This window comes from Hypanus sabinus, chromosome 1, assembly GCF_030144855.1.
Source record: "Hypanus sabinus isolate sHypSab1 chromosome 1, sHypSab1.hap1, whole genome shotgun sequence".
NCBI lineage: Eukaryota > Metazoa > Chordata > Chondrichthyes > Myliobatiformes > Dasyatidae > Hypanus > Hypanus sabinus.
Genome location: NC_082706.1, coordinates 146,585,532 through 146,604,367, shown reverse-complemented (window position 1 = coordinate 146,604,367; position 18,836 = coordinate 146,585,532). Strand labels below are relative to the sequence as shown.

The following is an 18,836-nucleotide window of genomic DNA, read 5'->3' as shown; positions in this document are numbered from 1 at the left end:
ACATTTACCTGGATTAAATTATTGCCATTTCTCTGCCCAGATATGTGACTGAATATTTTGTTGTATCCTTTGACAACCTGCTTCACTATCCACAACTCCACCAAGCTGTGTCATCTGCAAACTTACTAACCCACTCAATATTTATATCAAATAACAAAGAGGAGATTCCTGTTCATAGACCTCCAGCCAGAGCAACAACATTCCACCACAAACTCTGACTTCTGTGGACAAGCCAATTCCGAATCTAATCATTGATCCCATGCACCTTCATCTGCTGGATCTGTCCATTTTCAATCATTTTCTTTGTCCAGCACAACAGCCCCTTATTTCCACAACAGACTAGTCCCTGAGCCTCTGAGGTGTACAGCATAGAAACTGGCCCTTCAGCCCACCAAACTCATGCCGGCATTTTTGCCCATCTACATTACTCCCATTAAGTCTACATCTGTGTGGTCTAAGCAATGATTTGTACTACTGCAAAAGGATGTCCCAATTCTTATATTCTTGTATCAACCACTCTGTGTCAAATCCACATAAAAACTGCTTCCACTCACCATAAACTTGCACCTTCACGGTTATGATACCCATATCATGGCAAAAAGATTCCGACTATCTACCTTCTGCATGCTTCTTATATGTTCACAGGGTCTCCCTACCACTGCCTTCAATCATGGAAAACTAGTCCAGATTATCCAATCCAGACAACATCCTGGTGAAACTCCTTTGCACTTTCTCCAGTGCAACCACATCCTTCCTGTACATGACCAGAGTCACATGCCCTCCAATTGCCGTCTAAAGTTACAACATAATGTCTCATAAGCTACATCCAAACCCATGAAGGCAAGCATGCTGTATGCTTTCTTACACAGAACCGTATGACCATGATGCTGATCTAAAGAAATCTCATGTGCCGGTAATGGTTCATATCCCCTCATTCCTTATTTATGTCTGTCTAAATGCCTCTTAAACATTGGTATCATATGAAGTATTAAGAGCAATGAACTTAAAGTGTGGATTAGGACGTGGAATTATGTTGTTGTGACCATTACAGGGACATCATTGGCTGATGTTCTGGTGTTTAGACAGGGAGTGGCATTGCTCATCAAGTATAGTGTCCAGATGCAGAAAGGGAGGATGTCATCTACTGAGTCAGCGTGGATGGAAGTCAGAAACGGGAAGGAAGCAACCACTCCGTTGGGAGTAAGCCACTGGGATACCGAGGAGCAGATAGGTAGGCAGATTTTGGAAAGGTAACAAAACAAGGTTATTGCCATGGCTGACTTCAACTTCCCTAATATTGATTGTCAACTCCTTGTCCCAATTCAGAATTTAAACCCATGGAGTAGTCCTGTCCCTCTTCAGAACCATTTAAAACTAATAGAACTATGTCACAGGACCCACATTGCTCCCCTACTGTAACTCCGTCTCTTGTCCGTCCCTATTTCCAGGAATACATCAAGCTTTGACCTTCCCTAATGGGGTCCCCTCTGTGCTGCCTGTGGAAACTTTCTGCTGAACAAATCCCACACCATCTAGACCTATAACACTAAGGCAATACCAGTCAATGTTAAGGAAGTTAATGTATCCTATAATGTAAACCCTTATTATTCTTATAACAGTCTCCCTGCATGCTTATCCCTGTAATTCTCTAAGACTATTTGGGGGCCTTTAGTACAATTGCAAAAATATGACAATCTTCTCGACTCAACACATGAAGCCTCACCGGATGACTCTTCAGTAACATCATCTCTAACTACAAGTGATGAAGTGGTTGAGGCAGGTACAACTGGTAGTTCTATAGGAGCATGGAGAGAAGAGGCTTGGAGAGTTATGGCCCAAATATAGGCAATTGTGACTAGCGAGGAGGTTCTGTGGCTGGCATAGATCAGATGGGCCATAGGGCCTCTTTCCTGCCTATGACATTATGACTATTGCTGTGACACTCCTCTTGATCAACAAAGCAACTCCTGCTCCTCTCTCTCATCTAAACACCTATACCCCAGAACATTAAGCTGCTGCTCCTGCTTTTCCGTCAACAAAATTTCCATAATGGCTATAATATCCTGAACTTGCATACCTGTCCACACCCTGAAGTTCATCTGTTGAACCTCTTCCATTAAAGTGAATGCAATTTAATCCAATGGACTTCCCTCACTCTTCACCATGGTCCTTCCCATCCTCCCTGTTCAATTTGCTTTTGCGTCTTCCCTATCACTATCCTACCTCTCAGTTATTTCCCTTTTACTTGGGATCCCACCTCTCTAATTCCATCCAGACACCTTCCTTTGATCCCTGGTAGTTATACCTTTACAGTGTGTCATAGTTTATTCAAAACTTTTGCCACATCTATTCATTAATTTCCTTTGAATTATTGTTTCACACAGAATGGAAGCAGCTCAAGACACCAGCCACCAGTGACACCTCTGTACTAACCCAATTTTTCCAGTCATTCCTGTCAATTTTACACTCTCACTCTACAGGCAATTCATCATTTCTGATGTGGGGAAAACCAAAGCATTGAAGGACTACCCATACAATCTCAGGGAGATCCCCAGTCCTGTGCAGCAACAACACTGTGCTGCTATGTCACACCTGATAGCTTTATATTTCCTGATTATCCTGAGGTTAGGATTTGTTACCGATCCTCCTTGAGTCTGACGCCTGTTATGAGTACTAAAACTTTGCCAAGCATTTTTTTTACCTTGAAGTAGATTCAATATTTTCTGGCACTCCCTCACCTTGGCAGCTACTGCACTCACAACTGTGAATAACTGGAAGGACAATGGGCTCCACCTCTCCATTATCACACTGCAAGTTCATGAATTGCACAGGGTTCTCGGGGTCAAGACGGTAACTGCAGCACTCACATTTACTCTGCAGGTATGGCTCCTGTAACAGAATCAGACAGTGTCATAGAGAAGTACAGCACATCTAGTCCATGCTGAAGGCATTTATCTGCCTACACCCATCAACCTTCACCAGCACCATAGCCCTCCACACCCTTACCATCCATGTACCTATCCAAGCTTCTCTTAAACGTTGAAATCAAGCTCGCATGCACCATTTGTGCTGGCACATCACTCCCCACTCTCTCAACTTCTGAGTAAAGAAGTTTTCCCTCCAGTTCCCCTTAAAGTTTCACCTTTCATCTTTAACCCATGATTTCTGGTTGTAGTCCCACCCAACCTCTCTGGGGGGGTATAAAAGCCTGCATGCATTATACCTATCTATACCCATCATAATTTTGTTTACTTCCATCAAATCTGTCTTCTACACTCTAAGGAATACAGTCCTATCCTTGTCAATCTTTGCTTGTAACTCAGGTCCTCCAGAGTAAATATGTAAATTTGTAAGTTTGCTTGAAGCACAGAATTAGATTTAAACCACATGTACTGCTTAAAGTTGAAGCCAAAAAGTACCACTTTAGACTCATCCAACCACAACACTTTCTTCCACGTCCTTACAGTATCTTCTAAGTGATGCTTTGCAAACTCTTTAGAGGCAAGGGTATGCTTCCTTTTTTTTAAGCCAGGGCTTCTTCCTTGCCACTTATCCATAATTACCCTTTTTGTGCAAGGCCGTAGAGATTGTGGAGCCATGAACTTCATCTCTAATTGTAGCCATTGACTTCTGCAGCTCATTCAGAGAGACTGTTAGTGTCACAGTAGCCTCTCTTATTAGTGTCATTCCAGTGACTAAGCTTAGAGGGGCGGCCTGACTCGGGCAGTGTGGCTGTGGTTTCACATTTTTTCCATTTTTCACACTGGACTGCACTGAATTCTGAAATATGTTCAGTGCTTTTGAGATGGACTTGTACCCTTCCCCAGATTTGTGCTTCACAATCATTTCCCCGACTTGCCGTGAATACTCTTGTCTTTTATTTTGGTTTGGTCTGATGGAAGTCTATCATACTGTTGTACCTTACAGCAAGAGAGGGGGTAGTTATTCAGGTGATCCTCCAGTTTTCAACATAAAACTGCTGAATTGGTTAGGTAGTATATAGTATTGCACCAGAGGAAAGTTACTGTGATAATTACAAAGGGGATAAATACTACTTCAGCCTTACAATTTTGTTTTCAATTTTTAGCAATTGCTGAGAGCTTTTGGAATTTTTGTTTTGATTTGACATGATGCACAATGCTTTGTAGATGAGTTCAACAAATCCTACTTCAATATATTTTAAATGTAGAAAAAGAGACAGTAAAATGTAAAGATAGTTGTGGGGACTGAATAAGGCACTGAATATTAAGAAAAGCAGTAGTACAACACCATGCCTTAAATCTGAAAGAACTTTTCTTTACCACTGTCCATTTAATCTTCAATACTTCACCAAGAGCTTAAGTCCTTACCTCTGGGATAACTTGTACTTGGGACAGGCAGCTTCCACTGCAGGAACTGACAAGTACGTTCTCCAGCCGACACAAACCTTTAGATATATTCCGAATTTCAGTGTAATGTTGACACTTCGTGGATGAGTCATCTGGTAACAGATTAATCAGTAATTAGTAGTTGGTACAGACACAGTGGAAAAACGTTTGTTTGTGTGCTAGCCAGACAGATCTTTCCATGCGCTGACACATTGAAGTAGTATTTTAAAAAAAATTATGTACTGTTAGAGCAATAGAGAAAGTGGAGGGCACATGGAGAGATCAAGATTTCAGCTTTGTGGAATAAGAGATCAATTCAAGAGTCATATAACAGGGTAAAAGCTGACCTGCAGACTGGTGGTACACTTTCACAAGTTTCTCTATCTTAGACAATAGGTGCAGAAGTAGACCATTCGGCCCTTCGAGCCTGCACCGCCATTTTGAGATCATGGCTGATCATCTACCATCAATACCCGGTTCTTCTGTCTAATGGGGGGGCACGGGGAAGGGGAGTTGTGGTGAGAAAATGACTAGGTGAATGGGTCCTTGATTATAAGACCATTAGACCTAAAGAGTAGAAATAGGCCACTCAGCCCATTGAGTCTACTCCATTCTAATATGGCTGACTTATTATCCCTCTCAACCCATTCTCCTGCCTTCTTCCTGTAACATTTGCTACTCTAATTAATCAAGAACTTATCAACCTCCATCTTAAATTACACATTGACTTGGTCTGCACAGCCATTGTGACAAAGAGATCCACAGATTCACCACCCTTGGGCTAAAGAAATTGTTCCTCATCTCTGTTCTAAACGGATGTCCCTCAGTTCTGAGGCTATGCCCTCTGGTCATAGATTGCCCCACTACAGGAAACATCCTCTCCACATACACTCTATCCAGACCTTTCAATATCAATAGGTTTTAATGAGATCCCCTCAGGTCCAAAGCCATCAAATGCTCCTGATATGTTAACCCTTTCATTCCTGAGATCATTCTCATAAACCTCCTCTGGACTTTCTCCAATAGCAGCACATTTGCTCAGATAAAGGAGCTAAAACCACTCACAATACTCCAAGTGCAGTCTGACCAATGCCTTGTAAATCCTCAGCATTACATCGTTGCTTTTTTTAAATTCTAGTCCTCTCGAAATGAACGCTAACATTGCATTTGCCTTCCTTATCAATTTCAGAATTGTATATGGACACATGCTTTGATAATAATAAATGAATAATAAATTCAACCTGCAAGTTAACCCTTAGGGAATCCTGAACAAGGAATCCCAAGTTCCTTTGCACCTCAGATTTTTGAATTTTCTTCCCATTTACAAAATAGTCCGCATCTTTATTCCTTCTACCAAAGAGCATCATTATGCACTTCCCTACATTATATTCCATCTGCCACTTCTTTGCTCATTCACCTATGTATCTTAAGTCTTCTGCAGACACCCTGCTTCTTCAAACCTACCTGCCCTTCCATCTACCTATCTTTGTATTGTCTGCAAACATGGCCACAAAGCCATCAATATCTGACGTACAACACAAAAAGAAATGATCCCAACACAGATCCCTGTGCCACATCACTGCAGCCAACCAGAAAAGGCCCCCTTTATTCCCACTCTTTGCCTCCTACCAGTCAGTTAATCCCCTAAACGTTCTAGTACCTTTCCATTGGCACTTATTTTGTTAAGCAGCCTTCTGTGTGGCACCTTGTCAAAGGTCTTCTGAAAACCCAAATAAACAACGTCCGCTGACTTTCCTTTGTCTATCCTGCTTGTTATATCCTCAGAATTCCAACAGATTTGACAGGCAAGATTTCCACTTAGAAAACCATGCTGAATTTGGCTTATTTTATCATGTTCCTCCAAGTACCTTGAAACCTCATCCTCAATAATAGACTCGAACATAAGACATAGAAGCAGAATTAGGCCATCTGGCCCATTGAGTCTGTTCTGCCATTCAATCATGGCTGATCCTTTTTTTTTCTCCTCCTCAACCCCAGTTACTAGCCTTCTCCCCATAACCTTTGATGCCATGTCCAATCAAGAACCTATCAACCTCTGCCTTAAATACACCCAACGACCTGGCCTCCATGACTGCATGTGGCAACAAATTCACCACCCTCTGGCAGAAGAAATTTCTCCACATCTCTGATTTGAATGGGCGTCCCTCTTTCCTGAGGCTGTGCCTTCTTGTCCTAGACTCTCCCACCACGGGAAACATCCTTTCCAAATCTACTCTGTCTAGGCCTTTCAACATTCAAAAGATTTCAATGAAATCACCCTCCCACCCCACCACCTTATCCTTCTGATTTCCAGTGAGTACAGACCGCAAGCCATCAAACATTCCTCGTAAGATAACCCTTTCATTCCCCGAATCATCCCTGTGAACTGACTTTGAACCCTCTCCAATGCCTGCACATCTCTTCTTAGATGAGGAGCCCAAAACTGTTCACAATACTCAAGGTGAGGCCTCACCAGTGCCTTATAAAGCTTCACAGCATCACATCCTTGCTCTTGTATTCTAGACCTCTTGAATGCTAATATGGCATTTGCCTTCCTCACCGCCGACTCAGCCTGTAAGTCCCTTTGCATCTCAGACTTTTGGATTCTATCCCTGTTTAGAAAATAGACCATACATTTATTTCTACTTCAAAGTGCATGACCATACATTTTCCAACTTTGTATTTCATTTGCCACTTTTTTTGCCCATTCTCTTAATCTGTCTGAGCCCTTCTGCATCCTACCTGTTTCCTCAACACTACCTGCCCCTCCACCAATCTTCGTATTATCTGCAAACGTGGCAGCAAAGCCATCTATTCCATCATGTAAATCATTTATATACAGCATAAAAAGAAGCAGTCCCAACACTGACCCATGCGGAACACCACTGGTCACTGGCAGCCAACCAGACAAGGATCCTTTTATTCCCACTTGCTGTCTCCTGCCAATCAGCCAATGCTCTAACCATTAATAACTTTCCTGTAACACCATGGGTTCTTAACTTGGTAAACAGCCTCGTGTGGCATCTTGCCAAAACTCTTACCGACATCTTGCCAACACTGAAGTCAGACTAACTGGCCTATAATTTCCTTCTTTGGCCTCCCTTCCTTTCTGAAGAGTGCAGTGACATTTACAGTACCCCAGTCCTTCAGAACCACTTAAGAATCTAGTGATTCTTGAAAGATCATTATTAATGCCTCCCCAATCTCTTCATCTACCTCTTTCAGAACTGTGGTATAGTGCATCTGGTCCAGGTGACTTATCTGCAGTACCTTCAGGTCTTTCAGCTTCCCAAGCATCATCTCCTTAGTAATAGCCTCACTCCTGCCCCTGACACTTGAATTTCTGGCATACTGCTAGTGTCTTCCATAGTGAAGATTCACACAAAATACTTAAGTTCCTCTACCATTTCCTCTTCAGCAGTATAATATTCCCTCTCTTGGGACCCAGCTCCAACCTAATTTTCCCACTCTACCTACATATTGAACTACCCATGATTATCACAACATTGCCCTTTTATTCCTTGTAAATCTGAAATGATTTTGTATCCTCATATTATTGGATAGCTTACCTTCATGTTTTATCTTTTCCTTTTTAAAATTGTCCTCAGTGGGTTTTTAAAAGCCATCCAGTCCTCTACCTTCCCACTAATTTTTGCTTCTCTTTTGTGCTGTCTTTCACTTCCCTTCTCAGCCACAGTTGCAGCATCCTCCCTTTAGAATACTTCATCTTTGGGATGTATCTTTCTAGTACCTTCTGAATTTTCTCCAGAAACAACATGCACTGGTGTTCTGTCATCCCGGATCGTGTCCCCTTCCAATTAATTTTAGCCAGCTCTTCTCTCATGTCTCTGTAATATCCTTCAGTCCACTGTAATATGTACAAACTGTAAGGTAAATTCTATCATATTATGATCACTGCCTCCTAAAAGTTACTTAGCCTTAAGCTTTTTAATCAAATATGGGTCATTGTATTACAGATGACTGCACAATGTTCTGCACCATTCATGACCCCTCAGACAGTGAATGAGTTTGTACCCAAACAAAGCAGGACCTGGACAATATCCAGGCTTGGGCTGACAATAGCAAGTAACGTTCCAGCCATGCAATGACCATCTCCAACAAGAGAGGCTCTAACCGTTGTCCCTTGACATTCAGTGGCATCACCATCACTGAATCCCCTACTATCAATATCCTGGGGGTTATCATTAACAGGAAACTGAACTGGTCTAGCCATATAAACACAGTGGCTACCAAGAGCAGGGCAAGGGCTAGGAATCCTGTGGCGTGTAACTCCCCTCCTGACTCCTACATGGCTCTGGTCAGGAGTATAATGGAATACTCACCTGGATGAGTGCAGCTCCATCAACACTGAAGAAGCTTGACACCATCCAGCACATGGCAGCCAACTTTATTGGTACCCCTTCCACAAGCATCCAGTCCCTTCACCATCAACGAACAGTTGCAGCAGTGTGTACTATCTATAAGATGCACTTCAACAACACAAAGTTCCTAAGGCAGGACCTTCCAGACCCACAACCACTACCATCTAGAAGGACAAGAACAGCAGATGCCTGACAATGCCACCACTTGGAAATCCCCCTCCAAATCACTCTCCATCCTGACTTGGAAACATATTGCCATTCCTTCATTGTCACTGGGTCAAAATCATGGAATTTTCTCCCTAACCTACACCTCAGACTGCAGCAGTTTGAGAAGACAGCTCATCACCATCATCTCAAAGGCAACTAGGGATGGGCAATACAGCTGGCTTAACTGGTGGTGTAACTGAATAAATAAACATAGCACCCAATCTAGAACTGCCTTCCCCCAAGTGGCTAAACCACAGGCTGCTCTAAAAAGATTTACTCCCATATCAGAAATGTGTGCAGTTGGCCATAACCGATCACTGCAAGTTGCTGCAAGTTTGTAGGAGAGTGGTAGGGTTGCAATGTGGGGGGTTGATGGAGCCTGAACACAATGAGTGTAAATGGGTGCTTGATGATTGAGTTGCACAGTGGGTTGAAGGTCTGTTTCTGCACTGCCTCAGTGTGATATAGACTCACCCGATGATATTTGCTGCTTTAACTTACCAGGAATTTCTTTTCTGCAGACAGGACAGCATTGCGCAAGATCCTCTACTTTCACATATCCCTGAAGTTAATGAAAAGAACATTTCACAAAATACTCAATATTCAATACAGTAGTGAGTAAAACCATAGTTTTACATGGTAGATTACTTGGCTGCCAGTTATTTCTGTGGTTAGGCCACAGTGATGTGAGCAGGTACAGTGCCTGAATGCTCTACTGTTGCTTCTGGCAGGACACTAAGCTCTTTAGCCACTTCTCTCCAGGCTAGTCATAAGACCAGAAGAATTTGGTACAGAAATAAGTCATCTGACCCTTTGCAACCGCTGTAAGTCATATTATCTGATCTTCAGTTCCTCAGTTCCATCTTCAAAAAATTAGTCCCATATCCTTTGAAATTACATAAAGACAATGCTGGAAATAAGGATGGGGGGAGGAAGTTTAGTGGGAGCACGGATTGGTGCTATCAGAAATACTGTGGCAAATTGGGTGTGGGGATGGTGAGGGCTGGTGACTTGAGAACAGTCTGCACAGGGATGGGGACAGGCTTCAGGCTTCAGTCTAGTTCTGACGAAGGGTCTCGGCCTGAAACGTCGACAGTGCTTCTCCTTATAGATGCTGCCTGGCCTGCTGTGTTCCACCGGCATTTTGTGTGTGTGTTGAGAGGGAAGAGTGTTTGGGGATTGCCTGTGATCATGATGGTGAGAAGGACAAAGAGGGAGGCAGAGTGAGCGAATGGGGAATGATTATTGTTGGAGATGGTGTGGCACTGGCATGGAGATATTCAATAGCATCAGATCAGGTTTATTATCACTGATACGTGTTGTTAGATCTGTTGTTTTGCAGCAGCAGTACAATATATAAAAATACTATAAGCTACAAAGAATATGAAAACAGTAAACAAGTACTGCAAAAAGAGCAAAATAATGAGATAGTGTTCATGGACCAATCCGAAACCTGATAGTGGAGGGGAAGAAGCTGTTCCTAAAACACTGCGGGTGCACCTCAGGCTCCTGCACTTCCTCCCTGATGGTGCCAATGGGAAGAGGGCATGTCCTGGATGGTGAAGGTACTTATTGATGGATGCCACCTTCTAGAGTCATCACCCTTTGAAGATGTCCTCAGTGGTGGGGAGGCTAGTGCCCATGATGGAATTTACAACCCTCTGCAGCTTTTTCCAATGCTTCCAATGCTTCATACCAGATGGTGATGCAGCCAGTCAGAATGCTCTCCACAGTACACCTGTAGAAATTTCCTAGTCTTTGGTAACATAACAAATCTCCTGAAACTCATAATATAGCTGCTGACACATCTTCCTTGTCATTCCATCAATATGGTGTGGCCAGGATAGATCTTCATAGATGTTGATATCCAGGAACTTGCAACTGCTCACCCTTTTTAATGCTGAGTTTTGATTAAATTCATTTGTAGGATTAGAACCCAAAGTGAAAGTGGGTGCTTTAAATCTTGGAATGAGCAGAATGTGAATGGGACCATTTCTTACCTCCAGGCAGTTAAGTGTTGGACACCCAGTAGAACAAACTTTTCTTCCATTGATGCATCGACACTGGTCACAGCCATCTACCCATTCGTACCCGGGCTGCAAGAGAATCAAACCTTTGTTGCTCCCTGTCACAACTCAAAGATAGTTTTTATTCAGAGACAGAACTGGTGGAGCACAGACTGCTTGGTGGAGAGGCAGAGAGAAGGCTGGGTGATAGAAGTGGGATGAGGGAAATGATCATGGTAGGAGGGTTTGGCTTACTTTTTTAAATTACAGTGATAGAATTGACTGAAATTAATCTTTCATCCAGAATGGAGAAACAGCAATGCAGCAGTTAAATTAAAAAAACCCTCAGTGACCGCACAGAAGCATACAATTGGAATTCTGTTCAGTTTGAAAATGTTACATTGGCATCTGTTCCCAGTTCCTTCTACTGAAGAACCCGGGCCATTAACTTCAACAACAGAGCACCTGAGTAGAATCCCGGAACAGAGTCGCAGAGCTTTTTGGCCCATCACATCAATGCTGACCCTTTTAATCCCAGTTACTCATCCTTGGTCATGGACTTGGCAATTGTTTAGATGCATCCTCTATATTACACAGGTAGAGGATGTTCAGCCAACATATTTTTTAAAAAAAATCACCCAGCCTAATCCCATCTTCTCTTTCTTTCTGTGCACACTGATAGGTCATGTCATCCAGGTACCATTTCAACGTATTACTGCTTCTCCCACACTTTCAAGCAGTAGTTTGAGACCGTTACCATACTGGAATCAAAAATACTTCATTATCTACTATCTTTCTCTTCAGAAAATACAAAAGCTGAAAGCACATACCACTAGGCTTAAGGACAACTTCTATCTCACTGACATAAAACTACTGAATAGACCTCTCATACAATAAGATACACTGTTTTGAATCAGCTGACCGGACAATATTTGAGGATTCATCTTAGAATCTGAATGCATAAACCACAGTGGTTGAAGTTAGAGATGGAATCAGATGCACATCTCACTTCTGTATGCCTCCTTACTACCATCTAAAATTCTGCAAAAAAAAATAGTTGAGTCATCAGCAAGTTTATAGATATAGTTGAAGCTGAGGTACTAGATATTAGAAAATGATCCCATCTGTCTATCTATGCCTCTTGTAATCTAATACACCTCTATCAGGTGATCCCAATTTGTCCAAATTCTTTATAATAGATGCCCTCTAAACCTGCCAGCATTCTGCTTTAAACCATAGGTCAGCTGGTGGAGATGACCATCAGTCATAGGTAGGGGTGTGAGAGAGAGAGCGAGAGAGAGAGTTAGTTGGAGATATTTTCCTTTAATTTAGCACCTAACCTTCTGAACTCACTTTGCAGAACCTCATCACCCTTCCTACCCATATCATTGGTACCCACATGGACCACAACCTCTGGTACCTCACCCTCTTACTTAAGAATACTACTGTGGACTCAGTCCGAGATGTCCCCGATTCTGGGACCCACATACAATCTGGGAATCTTGTTCTTGTCCACAAAACCTCCTGTCTGTTCCCTAACAAATGGAATCCCCTATCATTACAGTTTGCTTTTTCTCCTCTCCCATCCCTTCTGGGCTACAGAGACAGACTCAGTGCCAGAAAGCTGTGGCTGTCCTCTGCTGGGTTATATCCCCAACAGTACCCAAAGCAGTAAACTGGTTTTTTAAATTGGCTTTCTATCCCCTTTTACCTTCTTGATGGCCACACAGTTACCTGTGTCCTGCACTACGACTTCCCTGTATCGCTTGTCAACCCCTCAGCCTCCAGAATGATCCTGGAGTTCATCCAGCTCCAGTTCCAATTCCTTAACAATCTGTAAGAAACTGCTCCTGGATGGGGTATTGAAATAGGGTAGAGTACAAAACAAAGTTTTGCTACAACTGTACAAGACATTCTTGAAGCAACATCTGTTCATAACTTATTTCTTTTGGGCGTTTTTAAGAAGACCGATCAAATACTGTGAAGTATTTAAATTCCATTCTTAGATACCATGCAACCATGCTTCTCAAGTGTCTATCAGATCAAACACTTGTCTCCAATTGCCTCACTTGCTTTTCTGCTTTGTGCAAATGTTTCATGCACCTGTTTCCATGAATGCGTATAGCCTGGGAAGGGGGCACTCACCGGGTAAATGACATCACCAACGATGCACTCGCAGTAAGCTGCAGTCACGCAGTAACCCGAGGCGTTTCTGTATCTCCCTGCTTCACACACACAGTCTTCTCCAGCTGAACTGCAACTTGTCACATTCACTGAATGAACGTCACGGCACGACCGCTCACAGGGATGAGGATCCATGAGCCCTCCGTTCCAAATCTCACCCTCAGGGCACTCTGAGGAATGCACATTTCACAACAATATGATATCACAGCCAATAAATCACAAGAAAATGGAATAAAGCGTTCTAAATTCTGCATCATAGCCTTAACTTGGCTCCAACAAAATAAAGCTAGAAATGAAAATCCCTCTGAAATGCTGAAAATAGAACAACATAGTATGGAGTTGACAGTTTAATGAGAATGGGGTATCCAGGGTGGGAGTACCTGAAGTTGAGGTTTCCATGCCAGAGGGCTTACTAAGGACAGGGGTCTTCACATAAGTGGGTAAGGCACAAGATACAGGGCAATATGGGAAGCTGAACTACATTTTAATCATTTTTTAATGTCAAATCTGCAAGTTCATCCTTACCTTTACAGTCTGAATCAGAGCAATGGAAAACTCCTTTCCGACATACACTACAAAAAAAGAATTCTCAAATAATAAAATGAAGATGACAACTTAAACCCTAAACCCAATGATATGAACACTGAATTTCCCCCCATGTTTCTTTCTGCTGATCCACCCAGGTTCTCTGAAACTCCCCCTGCATCCACCACCAGACCCTCATCACCAGATTTTATAGTCAAACAGAATGGAAATGGGCCCCTCAGCTGAATTGGCCCAAGCTAACCAATCCCCATCTCAGTTTGGCCCATATTCCTCCAAACTTATGCTATAAATGTACCTTTTAAATGTTGTTAATGGACCTGCCTCAACCAATTCCTCCAGCAACTCATTCCATACACTGACCAGTCTCTGGGTGAAAAAGTTGCCCATCAGGTTCCTACTGTATCTATGCCCTCTCACCTTAAACTTATGCCTTCTAATCCTGATTCACCGACCCTGGAAAGATTTTGCACAAGCACCCTCTCTATGCCCTCAATTTTATACACCTCTATAAGACCACCCCTCTTCTGGCACTCTTACTGGCTTTGTAGCATCTTCCTTGTATCAGAATAACACAATATTCCACATATGGTCACACTAACATCTTTTATAGCTGCAACATAACATCCTAACTTCTAAACACAATGTCCTGGCTGATAAAGGCCAGCATGCTGAAAACCTCTTCACTACCCAGTTTATCTGTGACTCCACTGTCAGGGAACCATGCACTCGTAACCCTAGGCCCCTCTGTTCTGCAACAATCCCCAGGCCCTGGTTTGTCTTCTCAAAATGCAACACCTCTCTTAGCTGAATTGGCCATTTCTCAACCCACTGCCTGGGACTAGCTCAGATGGGACAGCATGGACAAGTTGGGCTGAAGTGTCTTCTTTGTATGATACTACACTATGACCACTACCCCACCCTCCCTCAACTGTCTGCATCAGCCCAATATCCCTTCCTCACCTAGCTCCACCAATCACCTTCAGGCCTCTGCCTCACCCTTCCCTCACACCTCACGATACTGTCTACCTCCCTTTTATGCTGTCAGTCCTGATGCAGAGTCTCAAACCAAAACATCATCTATCCATTTACCTGCACATTGCCTGTCCTGCTCAGTTACCCCAGCAGTTTGATTTTCATTTTCAAATAGTAAATCTCTACAATTTTTCATTTAATTTATGGTTTTAGAGAATTACCATAACTGTATAGGAGCAGAATTAGGCCATTTGGCCCATTGAGTCTGTTCTGCCATTTCATCATGGCTGATCCTTTTTTCCTCTCAGTCCCAGTTCCTGCCTTCTCCCCGTATCCCTTCATGCCTCGACTATTCAAGAATCTTACCAACCTCTGCTTTTAATATATGTAAAGACTTAGCTTCCACAGCTGCCTGTGACAATGAATTCAATAGATTCACCACTCCCTAGCTAAAGAAATTCCTCCTCATCTCATTACATCAGATTAGAACAGTTACTTTAAAAATTAAATCAAAAACACAGCAAAATCAGAACAGAAATACATGGGGATTTGGCCCATCAACCTGTGCTGACAAACACTTTGTCATTATGTATAATCCCAATTAGTTCTACCACACTGTTCCCCCTTCCCTCTCCTCTCCTTCCTTATCAATCTAATTTCCAATATGGTACAACATTACAGGCCCTTTTGGCCCACAATGTTGCTGTCTAGAATTTCCCTACTGCACAGCTCTCTAATTTACTAAGCTCCATGTACCTATCTAAGAGTCTCTTAAAAGACCCTATTGTATCCACCTCTACCATCTTCATTGATAGTGTATTACTCTGTGTGGAAAAATTTACCTCTGACATCCCCTTTGTACCTACTTCCAAGCACTTTAAAACTATGCCCCCTTATGTTAGCCATTTCAGCCCTGGGGAAAAAAAATCTTTTGGCTATCCAAATGATCAATGCCTCTCATCACATACTTTTCTGTCTGGTCACCTCCGTCACTCTAAAGAGAAAAGGCTGAGTTCACTCAAACTATTCTCATAAGGCATGCTCCCCAATCAAGGCAACCACCTTGCAAATCTTCCCTGCACACTCTCTATAGCATCCACATCCTTTCTGTAATGAGGTGACCAGAACGGAACATAGAACTCCAAGTGGGGTCCAAGGTCCTCTTTCAGCCAGACATGGTCACCAACTGCAATGGGTCTAAGGTGGAGCAGGTTCTTTTAAGCTGGAAACTCTGATTTGTGAGAACTGTTCTGGTTCTTTTCACTGAGGTGACATCTCTGGCCATACTCACCACACACTGCACCGATGATGGATCACTGCTCCTGGTGGGTAATCGATGTGTGAAATGTTACCAAACCATGGCGTTAGTGAGCTCGGTACAGAACAATGACAATCTTCGAGAGACACGCAAAATCCATCCTGCAGGAGCTGGATAACAACAACTGATGTCAGAGGAAAGGTAATATGGAAATGCAAATAAGAAAGAATTCTATGTATTTGGAGAATAACTTTGGGTAATGAGCTGAAACGGCCCCGATACCGTTGGTCCAGATGGACCTTGGAGTTCATGCATATGGTCCCCTGAGAGTGGAGTCTCAGGTAGGCAGAGTGGTGAAAAAAGCTCTTGCTGCATTGGGCTTCATCAGTCAGGGTACTGAGTGTAAAAGTCAGAAGGTCATGGTATGGTTGCACAGGGTGCTGGTGAGTCTGCACTTGTTCAGTTTCGGTCACCCTAATACAAGAAAGATGTTATTAATCTGGAAACAGTGCAGAAAAGATTTACAAGGATCTTTTCAGAACTTGAGGAACTACGTTATAGGTAGAGTTTGGACAGGTTAGGAGATTTCTCTTGGTGTACAGGAGACTGAGAGGTGATTTCATAAAAGTGTATACAATGACAGGGGGCATAGTTAGGGTGAATGCACTCAGTCTTTCTCCCCAAGGCTGAGAAACCAGGAACTAGATAGCATAGGTTTAAGGTAAGGGAACAAGATCTAACAGAAACAATTTTTTTGATGGAAAGCAAGGATCAGAAAACCTATAGCACAATACAGGGGATTCCAGTCATTGGTTAATCCAGGCATCTGCTTATTTGGGACAACTCTTTTTTAAAAAAAGCAAAAAAACTAATTGAGAAAATAGCCAGGATTCCCGTTTATATGGGACACCACAGCATTTAATTAGGGCAGGAGACTGTTACTGTAGTGTTTCAACCTAGCATCAGATGCATGCACTTGTGTAGCCGTTAGGCACTACACAATGCTTACAACAAACAGTTTTTAAATTGTGTCAGTTGTGTATGCTAGTGGTCAAAAAGCAGTGATTTCTCCCCAACTATGTGTGATAGTTGGTAAGGAGTAAGCAGTAAGATAATTCACTGTGGCTTCAAGTATTCAGGCTTAGGATTCCAGAAACGGCCGGGTGTGAAAATGAAATGATATCACTACATCAACAAATCAGAAATTACGAAGGAATTGAAGCTATCGACAATCATGTTTGGCACAGCATTATGGACCAAAGGGCCTGTATTGTGCTGTAGGTTTCCTATGTTTCTAATCATCTTGAATATTATGGTGAAAATGAAGACCTGGTGGATGTAATTGTCGAAAGTTTTATCAAGGCAGTCCATCATCTACATGAGGTGTCTGCTGATTTTGTTCATTTACAGTTAATTAAAAGAACATGACAGCATTCACTGGATCTATTGATAACTATTAGGAACTGATACATAGTACTGTTGTAGTATTGATAGTTCTCTAATTTGTTCTTTATTTCCCCATAGTCCTTAACCCCTTTAAGCAATCAGGAACCGATCAACCGTGTCTTAAATACACTCAATAATTTGGTCTCCTCAGCTCTTTATTGCAGCAAATTCCACAGATTCACCATCCTCTGGCTGAAGAGATAATTCATCTCAGTTTTAAAGAGATATCCCTTTTCTTTGAGTCTGTTCCCCAAGAACTAAGACTTTCCTACTAATGAAAATAACCTATCCATGTGCATTTTATCTAATAGCTTCAATGAAATCCCCCTCACGTATCAAACGTAAGCACAAGAATCATTCTTGTGAACCTGATCTGGACTTTCTCCAGGGATGGCACCACCTTGCTTAGAAAACTACTCGCAATATTCCAGATGTGGTCTGACCAGTGCCTTATAAAGCCTCAGCAGTACACCCTTGCTTTTATGTTCTAGTTCTCAAAATGAATGCTAACATTGCATTTGCCTTCCCTACCACCGACTCAACCTGCAAGTTAATCTTGAGGGAAGCTTGACCTAGAACTCCCAAGCCCCTTTGGACCTATGATTTCTAAATATTCACCCCATTGAGGTAATAGTTTACATTTTTATTCTTCCTTCCAACAAACATTGCCCCACATTTCACTAGCTGCAATCTAACAGCCACTTCTTCATCCACTCTCCCAAACTTTCCAAGTCCTTCTGGAGACTCTTTGTCTCTGTGACACTACCTGGATTAGTATCACCTGCAAACTTGGCCACAATGCTATTAGTACCTTCATCCATATGTTTTAAGACACTCAGCACATCCTCTGCCATCAAAGGACTATTCTCAAGACATCCCTATTAACTTTCTAGAGTTCCCTTGTCTTCAGGTCTTTCTCCACAGCAACAGAAGAGAAATATCTATTGAGGATCTCACCCACCCCCCCAATGATTCTACATATAGATGTACACTGTGGTCTCTGAGGGCCTCTAATTTGTTCCTAGTTACTCTTTATTCCTTAATATTAATTAGAAAATCTTATTTGGATTCTCATTTATCTTCTCTGCTAAAGATAACTCTTGACCCTTTTTGCCTTCCTGATATTCTTTTTAAGTATACACTTACATCATCTATTCTCTTTCCAGGGATTTTCTTCATCCCTGCTGCCTGACCCATGCCGCCTCCTTTTTCCTGCCCAATTCCTCAATAACTTGTCATCCAAAGTTCAATACTCCTGCCAGCCTTGCTCTTCAGTATAATAGCAACATGCAGACCTTAAACTCTCATTGTCCCACTCAAAAGTCACTCATTTCCTTGATGTCACCTTGTCTGCAAACAACCTGCTCCAATCAAGTTTTGCAAGTTCCTTTCAATGCTCTCAAAATTTGCCTTGCCCCAAATTAGAACAAACTTGCATGACAGCTCTGTCCCTTTCCATAACAATTTT

The 18,836-nt window shown here is 42.4% G+C and overlaps 1 protein-coding gene across 1 annotated transcript in view; it reads right to left on the bottom strand.

Annotated features, from left to right (window-relative positions):
• Window positions 1-2,665: 2,665 nt before the first annotated feature.
• The window catches only part of sspo (SCO-spondin), a 261,575-nt gene continuing 245,404 nt past the window's right edge, over window positions 2,666-18,836 (bottom strand). Inside the window, exons 96-102 of the mRNA XM_059990301.1 lie at window positions 15,956-16,092; window positions 13,672-13,718; window positions 13,108-13,316; window positions 10,957-11,052; window positions 9,458-9,518; window positions 4,350-4,480; window positions 2,666-2,889 (exon numbers count right to left, since the gene is read on the bottom strand). Of these exons, the coding sequence (XP_059846284.1) occupies window positions 2,698-2,889; window positions 4,350-4,480; window positions 9,458-9,518; window positions 10,957-11,052; window positions 13,108-13,316; window positions 13,672-13,718; window positions 15,956-16,092 (873 nt within the window). The 3' untranslated portion in view covers window positions 2,666-2,697. The remainder of the gene's footprint in view (window positions 2,890-4,349; window positions 4,481-9,457; window positions 9,519-10,956; window positions 11,053-13,107; window positions 13,317-13,671; window positions 13,719-15,955; window positions 16,093-18,836) is intronic.